The sequence below is a fragment of the Mus caroli genome, unplaced genomic scaffold, assembly GCF_978045245.1.
Source record: "Mus caroli unplaced genomic scaffold, Mus_caroli_1 scaffold_12, whole genome shotgun sequence".
NCBI lineage: Eukaryota > Metazoa > Chordata > Mammalia > Rodentia > Muridae > Mus > Mus caroli.
Window position 1 is genome coordinate 16,834,413 of NW_028227267.1, and position 20,005 is coordinate 16,854,417.

Below are 20,005 nucleotides of genomic sequence, written 5' to 3' on the forward strand. Positions count from 1 at the left end.
TGATTATTCTTGCCCGTGCTATTATGGAGAGGGCATGGCCCTTAATGCACTCCTGGCTCACTTCTCCCAGCTGCTACAGGAAAAGCACAGGTGGAGACTCCTAATTGCATCTTTTCACCTTTCTCTGCATCCTGTCTCTGCAGTTCCTCAGGACATCAAGATCAAGTGTATCTCAAAATCTCTGCATCTTCTGGCATTGGGTAAGGGTGGCTATAGAAAGTCATCCACTTATGTCCCATCATGGTGTGGACTCAGGACACAGGACAGAGTGGTATCAGGAAGAGTAAGTTGAATTCCAATAGTAAATGACCCTGCCTACAAGTTGTTCCTGTGTGTGACAACAGGTGAAAGGAAGCTTGGGTATTTTCCATGCAGAAACCAGCCTGATGGAATGGCTGTATGGAAATCAGAAATGGCATAAGATTATCATTTTTTTCTACTTCTGAAAATATCTGAGTCTCAGCTTCATGTTCAAAGATTGTTTCTACACTAACCTGAACTACCAATTTTCCATGCAAAATCCAAAGGTTCAGTGATTGAAGTGAAAAGCCTGCATTGGGCACCGTATCTGGGGAGAAATTTCCCAGACACACTTCCATTGTTTCTGAAGGGACAACAGCTTAAGAATTACCAGGAAACATTAAGTGCAATACTCAGAAAATCATTATTTTTAGGCTGATGAAAAGTGTGCTCAGGATTTATGTATGCCAATCTGTACTTTCTATCTGTTTTGTTAGAAATGAAGCCAACCTTTGTATAATGTGTGCATTTAGCAAAAATAAGGCAGAAAAGTCTCCAGTGATCATTGACACTTACACATTTACTATCACTAAGTCTGTTCTGGTCAAGCTAATCCACTAGCAGAATAGACAGATTTGGGCTTCTCATAAAGAATTTGACAATTGAAGGGGGTTATGCTCATTTCCATTTATGTCCTGGAAAATACTCCCTTGTGACTTAGCAACCATGTTTAAAAAGCCCTTGCAGTCCTTAAACAAACAAAGGAGTATGTTTATGGGGTTCTAAAGACGTTATTTTCAGAGATGACGTAGGGGTTATGATATGTAGCTTTGGGGCTTTACAGTAAGTTGTAGGTGATTTATTACTGTGGCATACAGTACTTGCTTAGGGAAAATTGGGGATTTAATTAAGCACTGTTTGAAAATGTGCTTTATGAGAAATAATCCCCAGACACATAGAGGCCAAAGTTTCTCCATCTTAAAGGGAGAAAGGACCTTTTGGGGTATGAAGAAGCAAGAGTTAAGAAAATTTTCTGGCACCCCTGGAGCTGAGCTAATTCAAGAACAGAAAGAGAGAGTTTAGAATAGAGGCTGAAAACAAGATCTGGCCTGCAGACATGTTTTGCTTGGCTTGCTGGGCACTGGGAGAGTTGTATGGCCAGTATTTTTAAATTGGAGATTCAATTTGTAAGGCCAGTTTTCTCCCTTCCCTTTGAAGCATCACAAGATCTGATCACATGACTCTGTTTTTCTGCATGGGAACAATTAGCATCGATTGAGTCTACTTTAGGAGACACCCAAGACCCCAGCACCTCATATTCCTCATCAGATCTACCCCATCCATTTCTAAGAGCTCCTAATAATGGTATATATAAACTTGAAAACTCATGAACTCTCATGAAGACTTTTCATTATTGCATAGACTTCTGCTAGTTAATCTCAATTGTCAACTTGATGAGGTCTGTAACCACCTCTGGGCCTGGAGTCAAGTATTATCCAAATTAGGTTAACTGAACTAGGAAAACTCCACTGTGACTGGGACCATTCCTTTGGTTGGGCATCTACACTACAACATTAGGAGAGATGATGGGCACTTGTATTCACAGCCCTCTGCTTCTTGACTGTGGATATGACATGACCAACTGCTACAAGCTCCTCACATGACTTCTCTGTCATGACTGACTGTACCATGGACTTGTGAGTGGAAATCAACCTGTTTTCCCTTGAGTCACTTTTTTTCAGGGTACTTTACTGCAACAGGGAAAGACATGAAGTCACCGCCTAATCCACGAAGACGCCTTTTCATATACAGAGACTGAAAAGCACATCTTTACCTAAAAGCCAGCAAAACAAGAAGACTGTTGGGTTTTCTTAAAATTTTGGTACATAAGCTAAGCCACTGATCTTTAATGCTGGGTTGCCACATCATACTACATCATACCACATCACTACATCATAAAGTCAAGTCACAAGTCAAAGCTGGAGGCAGAGGCAGGCAAATCTATGAATTCAAGGCCAGTTTGGGCTACAGAGAAGGTTTCAGGACAGCCAGGGCTACAAAGAGAACCCGTGTCTCAAAACAAACAAACAAACAAACAAACCAAAAAAAGAGCTGGAAATGGAATACTTATCGTATATGTAATAACTATGACATTGGGATGAGTATGCCATATGACACCTGTATTTGAGATTGCTTGTTTAACCATGGAAACATCTAGAATGGTAGAAGGGACAGGGTGGAGAAAACACAGCCAACTTTTCTATCAGACATGGCAGGCTCATATTTCTAAAGACCTAAAGTACATCCTAATATTCATGCCCTTAATATTAGATTGAAGAAATAAATGACAAATCATAAGCAGTTATAATACTGATAATTAATACAGATCAGATTGATTACCCTTGACTCATATAAAGGTAATAGTAAATGTGATTTTTAATATTCTTTACGAAAAAGAAGAATCTGAAAGACAAGTGCACCTGGAGCCTAGGAGAATCACCAGGGGATGTTGGACAACTACTAAGACAAATGCCATGGCTTGAATGTGGGGGGTCAAAAGGCAACTTATGGGAGTTGATTCTCTCTTTGAAACATTTATATCCTGGGAATCAAATTCAGTTCATCAAGTTTAGTGGCAAGCATCTTTACCTGCTAAGCCACCTCACCAGCCCTATTCTGATTTTTGAAAGAGGTTCATGTAGCCTAGAATGGTCTGGAACTTACTATGTTGATGAGGCTGGTCATGAACTTCTGCTCTTCTTGTCTCTACCTTCCAAGGACTGGGCTCACAGTCACACACCACCATTGCCTGGCTAAAGCCAATCACTGATCTTAGAAGGGTGATTTCAACGCAGGGTTTTGCTTCATTTACTGAAAATAAAAATCATGAGACCAATGTGCAGACCATAGTAAGAGTCCCCTCAGGAATTTTTGGAGGATTTCTCTCTCAATTGGAAATATCCCCGAGAGCCAAACATTCCATTGTAAGGGGATGTCTTTCAGCTTATCAGCCTCCAGCATTTAGCGCCAGTGGAATAGGAATTAGAATATATTGCCTTATGAAATCTCTTTATTAGTCTGTTTGGTCCCTTTGAAGTTTGGACTACCTCTTACAAAATATATACAATTTAAACATCATGATGAGAAAAATCTGGACTTAGCCATGCTATTCAGTATTTTCCACTATCAAACATGGTTGACATTCAATAGATTAATTGATTGATATGTTTAAATTTGTATGTGTATAGATTCTATCCTGTCTGGTACTGTGATGAGGTTGGGGCCAATGCCCCCATTGCTATATCCTACTCTATTGGAATTATACAATACTACCCCTAATATGTATACACATATACACCACACACACACACACATACACACCACATACACACACACACACACACACACACACACACACACACACACACATACACATATACACAAAGCCTCCGACCTCCCAAATTTTTTGAAAAATGACATATACATCAAAAAATCCCAAGGGCATTCTTACTGCAAAGGATTCTATTTTTATATCACAGATGACTCATCATTGGTCAGGGTCTTTCCAAAGTGACAATCTTTCAAGTTATCAGGACAGAGGACAAGGGGTAAAAGACAAGAGAGAGGTCACATGTCCTGCAGCTCATAAATCCCAAGAGGAAGCTGTAACATCTGCTGCCACCTAGTGCCACCCTGCCTAGCTATGTTGTCATGAGCACTGCCCTTCTGTTTGGTTTGCAGCATTCTGAGCCAACTGGATCCCACTCTGGCTTTCAGCAATTATTGATTGCATTTTTGCTGTGATTTGGGGACAGTAATAGGGTAAGATGTGACTGGGGAGAAAACCCAGAAGCCTGTGCCATAAACTCAAAGTGAACCACAGAATACTTGCGGATCTAAAAGGGAGTGCATTCTTTCACTTGCTCTCAAACAAAACAATCACTTAAAGGGTTGTCAAAGTGCTAAGAGAGTGCTGGGTCATCCAAAACATTCCTTCTAAATCCTGGAAAATGGTGAAGTGGTCAGAAAGTGTCCACTCTAATTCTGAAGGGTTGGGGAATGTGGATTTATAGGCATAGTTAGGAGATAGTATTTTCACTGGGAAAGCAAATGAGCCATTGGGCTCAGTGTTCTCAAAAGTAATGCCTAACAAATGCCAAGGAGTCGAAGCCAATGACCCAGCCTTGTCAACTTTCCACAATACAGCTGCATGCTGACGTCTCCAACTCTGAAGTGAGGGTGAGGGGTGGGCAGGGGAAAGAAGAAAGAAAAGAAAGACATATGGACAGACTGGAGTAGACAGGGGAGAAAGGAAAGAAGGAAGGGAGGAAGGGAGGAAGGGAAGGAGGAAGGAAGGGAGGGAGGAAGGAAGGAAGGGAAGAAAGGAGGAAGGGAGGGAGGAGGGAGGAAGGGAGGAAGGAAGGGAGGGAGGGAGGGAGGAAGGAAGGAAGGAAGGAAGGAAGGAAGGAAGGAAGGAAGGAAGGAAGGAAGGAAGGAAGGAAGTTAGTTCAACAGAGGAAGGGAGGAAAGGAGGGAGGGAAGGAAAGGAGAGGAAGATGGAATAGAGGGAGGGAGAGAGGAAAGAAAAGGAGACAGAGCAAGACAGAAAGGATCAAAGAGTTTAAGGCCTCTTGCCAGTGAAGACAAAGCTAACTTGCCCCAAAGTCCTTCTGTCTGGGTTTAATCTTTTCCACCTCTCCACCTGGGATTATATCTACTTTCTCCTGGCATGAAAGTCTATAGTTCAGTGAAGACCTAAGAGTCTTGAATTGGCACCAAAAGTTAATGTGCTTTTTTTTTCTTTAGTAGACAGTAAATCACAAGACATCTCTGCTCATGGCTTAAATTTGGTAGAAAAGACACAAAAGATCAAGAAGAAGGGCTTTATCTCAAAGGGCTTTATTTTTTGACTATAGTACTTTCCTTTGGTGACTTTTAGCAGGTGACTTTTAACCTCTAGTCATGTCTAAAAGTAGAAGAAGAAACTCTGAGAGACAAATTGATTCAACCTAATGTCATACAACCAAAGAACACACCTTGTCCTTTACATCTACCTATGGAGAAGTAAAAAACATAGAAAGAAGTCATCTCCGCCCCTTATACCTTCACCACCTGTATTTTCTGCCAGGTTTACCTGCAATTAAAGGAGAAGATGCTCAGGCACAGAGATTAGTGGTAACAAGGGATTTTTAAGATGTGACAACATATTTTCCTTGTATTCAAGGAAATTGGTTCAAGGGGTCCCTATGAATACCCAAATCCATGTACCTTCAAGTTGCTTATCTGAAACAATGACACATTTGCATATAACTTAGATATATCCTTCCTTATACTTTACATTCTCTAGATTATAAATAATATTTAATACAATGTCAATGTTGTACTAGTAGCAACTGTTGTGCAGAGAGTAATGAAAACAAAATATATCTATGTATGATCTGTACAACTGGGATCTGCTTAGACAATATTTTCAATCCACAGTTGGTTGACTCCTCAGATATAGAAGAGAACTCTATTCCCAAGTTGTTTTTGCTATCAAACCTGAAAGGTCTATCTCATTCATTTCTCTTACTCCCAATAGAGTCCCCTATACTTTCTAATAAGCTGCCTGAGGAACATTCACACTCTTTAACACTTGAAGATGCCATCTTATCATGGTACCTATGGGACCACTTGCACAGTGAGGGATGAGTGAGGGCAGAGACTGTCTTAGTGCTATGGAAGGTAGAGGAGGAACACTTGAGAAAAAAAAGTCAATCTAGTGTTATATAACCAAAGAAGAGACCCTGTGGCCTAAATCCATCCACATGGAAGCAGACAGGTAAAGAATGTGCCTCCTTTATCCCTCTGTGTCATTTCTACCTGTCTTTGCTACCAAGTTTATCCCTACTAATGAGAGAATGGCAACATGAAAAACTAGATGATGCAGAAAGACTGGGTCAACGCTCCTTACACATCACAGAATTCAAAGGTGCCATGAGAGGCTAGATTCTGAAAGGAAAAGAAGGCTCCCGTTGGGAGCTATTTATGGCATCTACCCTGAAGGCAGCCCGTCTCTATCCCTCAGTGGCTCAGCTCCTCCACCATCTGACACTCTATTCTTTCAACAGCTGCTGGCTCTCCTGTTGTGTTCCCCCTCACAGATGTGCAGTGCTGTTCTGAACACCCTGCCCTTGAACTTTCCCTACCCATAATTTTCCAAACCAAAGCCTGGCAATAAAAATGTCACTGAGGGATGGTGAAAATTGTGTGTGGGGGGAGTGTCTTTAAAAGAGGAGAAGAAAGAGATGCTTTGCACGCACCGTGATTTGTGTTGACTTCTTCAACAAAGGTTAAGTGCATGCCGTGCCTTCTCAAATAGAGCAAGAAGGTGGGGCGCTGGAGCTAATTATTCAGATCACTACCTACAATGACCCTGATCCATTAAAGGAAGTTAACAGCTAAGAAATGCCCAGGCGCTTTCTCCCAATGCCCTGGCTGCCCAGCTGCTCATGCTGAAAGGCTACATAATGGTGAAAGGGAGAGCTACCACTGATCACAAGGGAACCCTGACCGATGCTGTCCCCACATCCCTGCCAAGTGGTTGGCCAAGCAGTTGGGCACATTGGAGGCACCAAGTCAACATCTGTGCATGGTGACTTAGAACAAAAGTAATGAAAGAAAGAGGCTAGTTTGGTTTTTTCTTTTCAATCAATTTTTAATACCTTCCAACAAACCGTTTTTGGGCCCACTTTTCCTATACTCTGTTGTTTTAATAATATTTACTATATATGTGAATTTTACACAACACAATGCAAAACTATAAAAGATTAAGCCTTGTAACTCTCTAAAGGATAAAAGAATGTATTCAATTAAAGGGAAAAGGCATCTCTGCTACCTAGCTTCTGTGTGCACAGCAGAGCAGGTGGGGGTGGGTGGGGAGACTCCTTCCTTGGAAAGAATCTGCTGGGTATGAGGACTCTCGAGAAACAACCATCAACTTCCCCGTGATCCACAGCAGATGTAGGGGACAGGATGGTGATGGGGCTCTCTCAAGAGCTATCTATTGTACACTTGGCTCTCAGGATGAGAATGGGGGAAAGAGAAGACAAAGGGAAGAAGGCAGAGGACTTGACAGGACAAGGCAAAGCAACTCCCATTCTTACATCTGCACCAAGCTCTTTCTAGAACTTCTCCAGTCTGGAAGTTTATTCCTTGACATTTACAAGTGACAGCGGGGGCTGGGAGAGCTGGTGGCACATTAGAGTGAGAAATTGGCTTTAGGACTTGTTAGCTATATGGTTTGAAGCAAATTTTAGGGTTCCAGACTTCTAGTCAATAAAGTGGGAATTATAAAGCTCCAGCTAGGGATTAGAAGAAGCCATTAATACTATCTGTAATGTGCTGAGCACTCTAATTCACATGCAGCCCAACAATGGGGACACAAATTTCCTCTAAACTTTGTTATTATTCAAATTTGTGTGGACATGTATGTGGTTACATGCATGTGTCTGACTGTGTGGGTATATGCACACAGATGTGTAGCGGCTAGAGGTTGAAAATCAAGTATGTTCCTCAATTGTTTCCCACTTTCTTTTCTGAGACAGAATTAGTCTTTAACCTGGTGTTCAAAGAGGTGGCTAGGATGCTAGGGACCCACTTGTCTCGCCTACCACCTAGCACTGGGACTGTAGACACACAGTTCTTTTGCACTGCTGCTCACCTCAGGGCCTCGTGCTTTTATGGCAAGCATTTTGCTGACTGAGCCATCTTCTAATCCCCTGATTTTTTACTTTGGAAAGAAAATTTATCGGATGAAAGCAGAGATATCAGATAAGATATGAAGAGTAGTGGAAGGTAAAACTGTGAAATAATAACAGGTTGGGCTAAGGCTCTGGATTTCTGAATTATAATAACAGAATCACTTGTGTTTCCAGAGACTATGGAAACAATCTGGTCAGTTTCTACTGCAAATTTATGTACAATTATCTGCAACTATGTTTAACCATAAGCACTGTCACTACCTGGAAAATATTTAAGGTTTTCACATTGAAGCTGTGAAGGTGAATAAATGAATGAATTAGTGAATGAATGAATGAATATAAAATGAACAAATAAATGAAATTTATGAGGACTGAGAAGTGGTCATTCCATGGCAGTGGAGCTTGGACAGGAAGTGCTACAAAATTTGTGCTATGGTTTCCTCGACCATCCAAAGGCCCTACTCACTCAGGCAGCAAGCCTTAAACAAGAATCCAAGAGCAAAAGCTGGAAAAGCCAGAGAAGGCAGCCCCAACTGTGCACCAGGCATTTGGGTGCAGATAAAGTCATTAAGGAAGATTTTTAACAATGCATAACCTTTCTGCTTTCCTCTGCTAACAGCAGGTGGTATGCCTTTCAGAATGGAGGCTGCTTTGAAGTTGCCAGTGAGCAGGACCTGACCTTCATTTCCAGTATATGCAGCATTAAATATTCATAATCCACGTAACTGAAGCATAAGAAGGAGCAGCATTTAAGCATGAATCAAAGGAATAAATATCTCCCCACATGTGAGTCATCCTTTCCCAGAATACCACTGGAAAAATGCAGATGCACGGAGCTTTAAGAGCGGCTGTCTCTCCAACTTTCTTTTAAATTATGGAAGGAAGCAGCAGGGACTGCTGCCTTGTGCCATCCATGAGTCCTGACCCCCATGCTGACATCATAAGGTCTTCTCACCCCTTATATATTCAGTATTTGGTCTGGTATCAAGGAGAGGGGAGAAGCAAGCAACAGTGACATTGACATTCATAGGACCTTGAAGGGCACATTTGACTTGGTTGCACAATTTTTAAAACTATTTAGTGTGTGTGTGTGAGTGTGAGTGTGTGTGTGTGTGTGTGTGTATGGACATATGTTTGTGTGTGTCATATGTGTGTGTATGGAAACATATATGCCACAGTACAGGTGTGGGGGTCAGAAGAAAACTTTCAGGAGCATGTTCTCACCTCGCAGCATGCTGAGGCAGAGTTTCCATTGTTTCTCGTGTTTTGACCAACTGGCCCATGTGCTTCGAGAGGATTCTCCTGTCTCTGCCTCCCCTCTCACCACAGGAATGCCAGTTTTATAGAAGCACATCACCACTCTTGCCTTTTAAAATGTGGGTTCCAGGGATTAAATTCCACTTGTTAGGCTTATGTAGTAGATGCTTCTACCTGCTGAGACCCTGTTTATACATTTTTAAAAAAGTCTTTGTGTTACAGAAATCAGGGTGCATAGGAGAAGGAGTACTTACAGAGTCAGGGTTAGAATTAGGAGATGGGGAATTTGCAGAACATGGACCTTTGAAAGGACGAGATTACAGGTCTCTGGAAGGCACTGACATTACAGACATCTCAACCAAGTCCTGCTATAATGTCCTCCTTTGTTTGAATCTTTCTAGCATCTTTCACTGGAATGATGGTGCTCCATTTGAACCCTTTTTAATCTGATTCTCATTATCTGTAGACTCCAGGACAATCTGTCTCATACAGATGGTGATCACTGCAGATGATCCAAATGATTCTTCGCATAGAGACCACGTAAGGAAAATAAAGACCCAAAAAAGTCAAACACCTCATTGAGAAAGATCCACTAGGGGATCTATCTGTCTTGGATTAAGAACTGAAAAGCAGAGATGTGTGGGATTACCATAGTTGAGTAGAATTTGAAAGGTAAGGTACATCACCAATTATAATCACACCTGCCAACCACAAAGTTAACCTGTGCTTTACTGCCTTTCTGTTGGCTCACTGAGATAGAATAAGCATCTACTCTGCCTGTCTGTGTGCACAGTCTAAATCGGCCTCTCTGACATCAGCTAGCTGAGTTAACTCCTGGGTCCTGTTTCATATGCCCATCTGCACCCTTTGTAGCTCTCTCTCTCTCTCCTCTCTCTCTCTCTCTCTCTCTCTCTCTCTCTCTCTCTCTCTCTCTCTCTCTCTCTCCTCTCCCTCTCCCTCTCCCTCTCCCTCTCCCTCTCCCTCTCCCTCTCCCTCTCTCTCTCTCTCTCTCTCTCTCTCATATGCATGTGTAATATATGTTCAAGCAGAGATCAAGAGAGACTATCAGGTGCCCTGCTTTCTTACCCTCGGACTTATTCCTTTAAGGCGGAGTCTCTCACTAAGTCCACAGCTAATATGGCTGCCAAGCAAGCCCAGTGGTTTTCCTGTCTCCATCCCCCCAAAGCTCTGGAGTTATAGACCATGCCCAGCTTTTCAGAAATCCCTTAGTGATTTGAGCTCGGACCCTCATAAACATAAGTAGATGTTCTTACCCACCAGGTCATATCCCCAAACCCTCTTTGCACTGCCTAAAAGGCCACATGTGGAAAGCTTTGCATCTTGAGCTTCTCTAACTATGAGACTTCCAATCTACCAAGTAGGTGAAGACAGCTCTGGTTCAATATAATAAGAGAAGAATTTTGCAAACCATGTCAGTCTGGCAAGGGTCACTCCAATTTATTTGCAGAGGGTTAACACTAAAGCAAATTCATCTCAGAATACCAGGTATTTTTGTCAGGGCAATGACTTGGGAAAAATTTTAAGAGAAATTTAATTTTCTCTCCAAGATGGCCAGCCAAGTCATGTCTATTAAGAGCCAAAGGTAGTTTTGAATGAAAAAGGTAGACTTCAGGAATTTGCCTTCTACTTTCTCACCCTAGTTCCATGTGTAGTTTATATATAGAGTTTCATCTCATTTCATTCACTAACCTTGATTGCAGTTTGATTAGTGGATTGCCTTTGGTGTTCTAACTATGACCTAGATTTATCATAAAGGTAGCAACATTGTAAATTTTACTTTAGTTCATCTCTATAAACTGAGCATACTTGCTCAACCTGGATGGGAAGATGAAGGATTCTCAGTATAGGCTTCTCACTAGCTTCTCCACAAGTCAGAGTGTTAGGGTGAGGTCTCAGAGAGAGAGATCAAGAAGCAGCAATGAAAAGTAGAGTTATGTACGTAGCAACAGGTGTTCTGCTAAACCAACTCTGTTACAAAAAAGACCCACACAGTCTGCATAGTTTAGGTGGAGAGAAAGGCTGAATCCATGCTAAGGCTTGGTCAGCCCCCATAAAGAATGAGGAATCTCCAAGACTACTGGCATTTCTGGCTTGGGAAACTGAAAACCAGAACTGAAGATCAGCCTTGGTACAGACTCCTTGAATGACCCTAAAAGACCCAGAATCACTGAGGGTTTCAAGTATCACCTTCACAAAGACTAAGCAATTTCAGGACTAACCCCAAAGGGCTGGAGGAGGCTGGGGAGGCAGTGGTGAAGAGTGTCAACCTAGGTGAACAACATGCTCTGCCATCCTCCCCCAAGGAAGACCAGACTCTACACAGCCAAAAATTGACTCGTAGTAGACACAATTTTAAAAAAGACACCATCCAAATCCATCTGCCAGAAATAGTTTATTACCATGACATACATGGGGTCAGAAAGGGAGACAAAGGAAATGGAGGCACAGTCTAGGTCTCTGTCCCTTTAGCAGACCGCCACACTCACCTTCACATAAGTGTGTACTCTCTGGGGGCACACAGACTACATATCCGAAACTCTTTCCTAAGCCCCAGCACAGGCGTTGGCAGGGTGTGTACCCCATGACCCCTGGAGAGAGATTGGAGAAAGATGACCAAGTGCTTGAGAGTCCAGTTCATTTCAAATGTGGTCCAGAATCTCTAAGTAAATATGAAAAGAGAGCTTACCTTCACTCACAGGAGAACTGGAGACTTGCAGACTGAATGATACTCTTCTTTCTTGACTAGCAATTTCAGATGAAGAGAGCATGCACATTCTTGTGCCCTGAGGACATCTAAAGGACTCATGGCTCAAGACAGGTGAGGGCCCAGCCTTGTGTCTGAGGTGGGCTAGGTGACTTCTGAAAGTCTGACAGTGGCAGATTTCAGACACGGATGAGGAGATACGTTTCTTTACTTTTCCTTGATGTGACAGTATGGCCTTTATAGCCACATGTACAACCCCCCCTGGCTGGTGACCAGATAGCTCTGGGAAATTCAGAATTTGGGTGTGCATTAAATTGCCACCATACCACCCCATAGGAAAAAGAGCATTGAGCCCAAATTTGAGGCATACCAGAGTCTGATCCAACAGGAACACAAGGCAGGTATTCTGGGTTCGAAGGCTAAGACCCAAGCAGGATTAACATTAGAGGGATGAAAACCACCCCCAAAGTAAACAATGAGGACTGCAAGGTCAAGGGCTCTTGTCCTTGGCCAGAGCTGTCAAGTTTGTGTCACAACAGAAAAGCAAGTCTATTCCCAGATCTGTGTGTCTCAGATGCTGGCAACTTTGAGACTTCAGTAAGATAGTTGGAAAAAGTGATGTATTCGGCAGTGGTTCCCACAGCTTTAAGGGTAGCCATGGTGCCTGGACTCTTCAGCCTCCCCAAAGGTTCATCATCTGGGAACCATGCTTACCCTGTGGTTCCAGATCACTAAACTGCCACTCCAAGGGTCTTCATGAGCATCACGCTCTACAAGTTCTCAGAGAGGCCCAGACCTCTAGCTCTGGGAGTCCTCATGAATGCCTTATCCCATTTCTTTAGTTTCACAAGTGGAGAAGCACAGTGACCATTGATTCAGCAACATATTCATTTGGCAGGTAGAATCCTAGCACTGGGCTTTCTAATCTATCTTCCAATATGATTTTTCTGGATGAGAAAAGGATCCTATGGCTGTGGCCAGAATGGCTCAGACTCATCTGTTGGACTCTGTCACTCTCTCCCAGAGCTTACACACTCCCAAAGGAGCCCTCTTAACCTCTTGGCATGTATAGTACAAATACTCAATCAGGAAACAGCTCATTACAAATGTATGCCCAACAAGAAGGTTTGGTCCCTAAGTGCCTCTCCCTTCCATACCATCAGTGTCAACCTAGCCATTCTTTTGAGAGAACTTTTCACCATTCATAAATGAAGCACAGGGAAGCCCTGCCTTCCTTCAAGTCTTCAGCACTCAGGAGAGTCTTGGTAAGGCTAGTATTAAGTTAAATATGCTCATCAATATGAGGGATCATAATTGCCCTAGGGGAAAAACAACGGGCAAGACAACATATATGCATACTCACTTTGACGAGTCTATGAAGTATATTACGAGGGCACCAATGCTGAGAGCAAAGACTAATACAACCTGCAAAAGAAAAGAGACACTCCATCACTTAAGGGCTGGGAGCTGAAGGTTTGCATTTCTGAGTGGCTGTGACAACTGCTTCCACATCTCATGTACTCATGTGCTCCCTGCCCTGTGACAACCCAGACGTTGACTCCTCACCCAGCAGTGGGAGTAACCTTGCTTCTTGGCAATAGGGGTCAGGGCAGACGTTCCCATCCTGTGTCCTTAGATTTTTGATCCTGCCCTGTCACTTTGAGGACCAGCTTCTCCACCACTGAATTAAACAAACTTTAGCAGGGAAAGAGAGCATCAAAAGACTTGGAAGGATGAAGTTTTTCATCCTCTACCGACCCTAGGACTTAAAGGGAATGATCACTTTTAACAGTGATTTGTTGAGGTATAAAATGCATCCATTTTGAACACATAATTCTTTAATAAATTTGTAAAATTTACCAACTTATTGACATTACCATGATCCAGTTTCAGAATATTTTTATCACCTCAATAAGATCTTTCTTGCTTGTGAAATTAATCCCTGTTCTATCCTCTGGGCCCAGACAGTCGCTAATCTGCTTTCTGTCTCTACATAAGAAATATCCATTTGAAAAGCGCACATTAGCTACTACAGATGCCACTTTGGGTGCATGTGAAGAGAAATATTTATGCACACATACACATACACACAATTCTATATCAATATAAATTTGCTCAGTTCTGAGTGTGTTTATAAGATTTCTCAAACATATAGAGAAAACATTAAATGCAAAAATGTCAACTAGGTCATACATCTGACCAGTTAGTTATACGACAGTCTTTAAGCTTTTTGCCCTCGTTCAAAATCATCACAAATATAAAAGACAGCTTTGACATCTCCTTCAATGCACACCCGGCACATAAAAGTCCACTGAAGGAACATGTAGCAGATCAGGCTGCTACTAACACCTCTAGCCCTCATTCAACTTTCCAATGATTTATTTCATCTTTTGCAGAGAAGACAACTAATGCCAATAAAAAATGGTCCCAGTAAAAAAGACACTAACAGCCAGCAAGTAAGGCTGAGCACAGAAATAAAATAAAAAGGACACCAACACCGTACACATTGCCTGCGTGCTGCTCAACCCTGCTCTTTAGATATACACAACTCCTAAAGAGACTGTAGGGAAGACCCTTAGACACGTGAGTCTCCTCAGGATCCATATGCTGAAATCTGGCTGGCCTGCAATGATGGACAGAGAATAACCCCTACTTCTGCTAAGACTAAGTATTATTAAGCTGTGATGCATTAGTGTGTGTGTGTGTGTCTGTGTGTCTGTGTGTCTGTGTGTAAGAGAAAATTGCACACTCCTCTGTTCTTCTGTGCATGTTAATATGGTTGATATAAAATGCATTGTATGTGTAATGTCCATTTAAAGCACTGCAACCAACACCCCCACCACCACCCCCACCACTGCCCAAGGAACCATAGGAGAGAGGTGATCAGCTGGTCACACAGTGTGAGAAATGACTGGGCACAACACAAAGGACACACAGTGTTCTCAGCAAAAGCTAGCATTCCTTTCTCAAGAGCGGTGGTTAGAGTGCTACACCAGTGGGGTATATTTCATTCTTCCTCTTTGCTTTTCAAATCAAGGCTCCCATTGAATGCAAGACAGCTCCTGCAGTTTGTCTGCAACCACCAGCTACCCAATAGACTAGTTCTTGGCTGGCTTGCCTCTGCTTCCGCTCTTCACATGGGTTCATTCACAGCTTGTGTGCAAGAGTATACCGGAAACAAAGCTATAAGCAGGCTTTTCATCCTACAACAAACAGCGTCAGATTAATTTGGAGCTGGGATGCTATTTCTGAGCCATAAGCAGTTAGATCCTGGTCCTGACCTCATTCTCAGAAAGCTGCAGAGGGAAGGGGTGTTATGACAGCAGAGGGGAGGGTCCCCTTCATTCATAAACGACTGATTGGGCACAGATCCCTGTCCAGTTAGCTCCATGTATATGAATGTAGAGCTGCCGTCAGGGCTCACTAAACAGTCCTATGCCACCAAATGCTATGTCTTATGAAAGGAAAACCCAGAGACCTTGCAAATGGCACCTTCATTCTGTGAGAAGGTAGGATCTCGGCACTCCCATGAAAGCAGTATTTTCCCAGAAACAGGCTGGCCAGAGTCGCTAACACTAATCTGTCCCAGTTGCTTCCACTTTGGGATAATGTGTCACTTATTTAAGTAAATCAGTGACAAGAGTTTGAAATACACCCTGCTGGCCTCTTCAAACTCAAACAGCAGCATCTTCAAGAGTAATAGCAAAAGGAACAGGGGAGGAATATGGTCCCCACAGAGCCCCTGTTGGTTTGGACCCTGTGACCTGCCAGAAGGCTTTCTCTCAGAGAGATTGGGAAATCCAAACTGTCCCAACCACCAGGAGCCTCCCAACAGGCAAATAAAATAACAATAATAATAGCAATAATAGTAATAACAACAATAATAAAACAGTACTTAGTAAGAAGGTGAGCTGTGCGTGTAAACTTTACAGTTACTAACGTGCCTTGTTATCATGTCAGGCTTGACTATACTGTCAGCCTAGACTCAGCTTGTGCAGAAACTTGGCCAAGAAAATGTGAGCTCCACAGACTCAGCCACTTGTTACAAGGCTCTCTCAAGGCCACCCGAGTGGAAGGGCATGACTCACCCTCTTTCTCCAACTTTCAAAACAATACATTCTACATATTTTTGTTTGTTTTGGGGGAAGGAAAACCATGGCCAATGTAAAGGCAGTTGCTGAGAAAGTCTAGCAAACCCACTGAAAGTAGAAGAAAACCTACTCTGTGAAGCTGCCCTCTAACTTCTACATCTGGGTTGTGGTGTCCATTTGTGCACACACACACACACACACACGGGGGGGTGGGGGGAGGATCCTATACTGTTACATAATTATAGTCAGTTGTTCAAAGAAGGGACAGAGAATGTACGCTAAAGCTACTGAAGGCAGATCATCAATCAAGAGATGGAGGAGGAGTTAAAGGAGAGTGGAGACAATATGGGTTCTTGCTTCAGTATCTCTTCATTCTCCAAGTAGTTGTTCTTTGTACAAGTTACAGCTATGCTCATATTGTTTCAGTACAGTGCAGGGCCACTGAAGACCCTGCCTACTTCTAAAGCCCCAGTGTTAAGGAAGGTAGAAATCCAAGGGACAGGGAAATGCACGTGCTCTCCAGCAACTAAGTCATAAAATAACTTTTAAAATGACCAAGCCTTTCCCACACAAGGGCCTATATGTGGTTGTTGGTATAATCCAAGAGGTCATTTGCTCCTTGTCTGTCTGTCATGACACCAGAGTCTGTATAGCTTGTTTAACTCCTCATGAACGGTACTCAGCTGAGCACTTTGACAGTACTCACTGTTATATAAGCTCTCAGACTGACTGCAAACACTCATATGAATTTAGAGACTGCTTTTAGTGCACTGCACTCACTCCTGGCTTAAATCCAAGAGAAAACTGAAAGTTGGATTAGAGCCTGGCACCTCTGCTTCTGTTTAGTATCCACGCTTTGGATGAACATACAGAGCTAACTTATTTGCCCTTAACTTTTTGTCTTGAATCACCTTGAATTCTAGAAGAAGCTAATGTTCTCAAGATGGACCACTCCCCAGATAGGACAATTAGCCATGAGGGTCAAGCTGAGCTCCAGAACAAAGGTCATCATCTGGTTGAAACCAGATAGGTCCCAAGGCAGCAGTGGTGACAGTGACTGACAGATTACTGCCTTATCAGACCACTTTGTAGGACATGAGCTGAGACCAAGATGAATTGGTGATAAGGAGGACCATCCTTAGGCCAGAACTGCTTTTTCACACACATCTCTTGTCCTCTATTTAAGTCTAAACCTCATGTCAGTATCACTGAAAGACACAGGGGCCAACTGGATCATTTAATCTGTTCCTCTTTTCAATGTGGCTGCATTAAGTAAATTGGGGAGGGATGGCTGAGCCTGCTTTCTTGAGGCTTCTAGAGTCCAGACTATTGAGTCTATTTCTAGAGTGCTAGGACAAGAGAGAGAGAGAGAGAGAGAGAGAGAGAGAGAGAGAGAGAGAGAGAGAGAGGAGAAGAGGAAAGAAAGAGAGAGAGAGAGAAAGGAAGGAAGGAAGGAAGGAAGGAAGGAAGGAAGGAAGGAAGGAAGGAAGGAAGGAAGGAAGGAAGAAGCAGCTTGACAAGTATCATTGGAACAATGGAACAGAATTCGTTTATTTTCAGAATGGGAAATGAAACATGACAAGTGTTTGTAACAAAGAATGCCAGGAACACAGACGGTGTGTGAAAACAATACACACAAAAAGTCTATCCTCCTTATCATGAGGAGTCTAGGCATGAATTGAGATGAGAGCAAGGCACATCAGCAGCCATTTGTCTGGATGGAAATCCTAGCAAGCCACGACGATCCTTCAAATGCCTGGGAGGGAAAATGTCATGAAAATGAGAAACAGTGTGAGCAAGCCTAGCCTATACCCTTCAGTTACCAAAGCTCCTGCGGAAAGGCAGATTCAGTGAAGTTGAGGCAGGCAGAGGGAGCACAGAGGGAGGGCCAGAAAACTATAAAGCAATTCCTGAGAAATTAGCATATAAAAAGAACAAATGGGCAAAGATGAAGGCTGGGAGAAAGTTTGGCTGAGGTCAGCCAATGGGCTGCTAGCACAGATGCAAAGGTAAGGTACTCCAGTGTCTGAAGGTTACCCATGCATCATTTTGATATTCAACAGCACTATCCTGAATGGAGACTTAAGACACTAATGAGACATTAGACACATGGAGTTATACATAGAACTACACGTAACAGATGGAATATGTACAGAAAAGCCAAATTATTATCAAAATGCCTGTATTATGGAATATGGAAGCTCAAATCCTTTGTACAGCATGGCTGTTTATGACAAAAACTCTCTTTGATCTAGTTCACTTCCTCCCTTGATGTGGATTCTTCCTTAATAAATTATCTCTGTCTGATAGCTACCATCTAAATATCCTGTCCAATTCTTTGTTCAGGGACAACACGGGCACCAAGACAAAAAAAAAAAAAAAAAAAAAATGCAGCTCTGCAGAAATGTCTCAGAATTTCAGTTCCAGTTGTCAGGTTTGTAACCATCATGGTAGGAGTGAAGGTATTCTAAGCCATGCACTTCAGGTCTTAGACTACTGACACCATGGACCCTCAAGGAATTAGAGTTTAACCAGTAATCTTGTGCTGGGTGACAGGAAAGACTGGTTTTTTTATGCCAACTAGACCGGGGGGAGGTTGTCTCAGGAAAGAGAAATTTCATATAATTCTGACAACTTGTCAGACCATCTTGTAGGATGGACTGGAGGCAGACACTAATGGGCCAATGATGGGCAGGACCACACTTGACCAGGGTGCCTCTTGCCTTCTATTTAAACCCAATCCTCATAGCAGTACCTTGACTGTAAACTGGGGTGGGAATGTCTCTTAACCTCTTTTCTCATTCCTCTTCCCAGTGTGGTTATATACAACTCTCTTCTCTGCTTTTCACTATTACTTATCACTTCACTTGACATACTGGTAGGGCTTGCGGGGTACTGGGCTTAGACTGTAGTAATAGGCTGAGTCGCATCAATGGACACATGAGGCCACATGGCCCTTCAGAGATGGACCTGGAGCTGAAGCTCAAAGGAGTCATACATATCCCTGGGGAGTTTTCCTTACAAAGCTGAGGTAGAGTCTCCTTGTGAGATGTCTTGGCAAGCATAGGTGCTTACTGCCAAATCTGACAACCCAAGTTTGATCCCTGGAACCCACAAGGTAGAAACAGAGCAGGCAGAGGCACACATGTCCAATACCCCAAATAAATGCAAAACAAAATAAAGACGAACAGGGAGTGCACTGGTTCCTTCCTGGTACCAGAGAAACTCAAAACAACGGGAGGGGAGCTGGGGCCCTTCGTTTTTGTTCAGCTTGTCTCAAAAATCTGACATGTGGCCATGAGTGGGTGTTCCTGAATTAAAGCCATTAGGGAAAACCACTTAGCTCAAGTCAGAGATTAATTCACAAATGTATCCTTATCAATTAGCCCATTAGAACATATGTAAGAGGCCTACAGGCTTGGAGAATCTACTAGGCGTGCTCCAGAAAGTCTGGAGAGGAGGGGGAATTAGTTCTTTTCTAAGCGGGCTTTTGTACATTCTCCTCAGCTCACAGCAGAACAAATGACCCTAATCAATGATGGTACATGTTCTATATAGAATCTGGCTACTGGCAACAGAGACTTTTCTTGGAAAAAGGACAGTTTTCCCTATCTGATGCTTGAAGGTATGTGGCTTTTTTTTTCTTCCTTTAAATTAAACTGTAATTTATATATAATAAAATTAACTATGTACAGAAAAAAAAATAGATGGGCAAATTCTCAAGGCAAAACCATCTGGGGACAGTTTGTTTCTGAGAGGGGTGTGTAGTCTAACATCTAAATTGCAACGCTGGGGCTAGTGAATGTAATAACCTCAGTGGACATTTCTCTACCATGATGTGCAAGATGTAGAGTAAGAGACAGGGAAACGGGAGGCCAAAATAATAAAGTCAAGCTGCCCTCAGCAGGTGTGGAATCCAAAGCTGAAATGAATCAAGAATCTCATGAATC

At 42.7% G+C, this 20,005-nt stretch overlaps 1 protein-coding gene across 17 annotated transcripts in view; it reads right to left on the reverse strand.

Annotated features, from left to right (window-relative positions):
* Positions 1–20,005, reverse strand: part of Kcnma1 (potassium calcium-activated channel subfamily M alpha 1) — a 700,771-nt gene that overhangs the window by 333,446 nt on the left and 347,320 nt on the right. For all 17 annotated transcript variants that reach the window (XM_021182666.3, XM_021182664.3, XM_021182654.3 and 14 more), the window contains exon 3: positions 13,328–13,389. In XM_021182666.3, the coding sequence (XP_021038325.1) occupies positions 13,328–13,389 (62 nt within the window). The remainder of the gene's footprint in view (positions 1–13,327; positions 13,390–20,005) is intronic.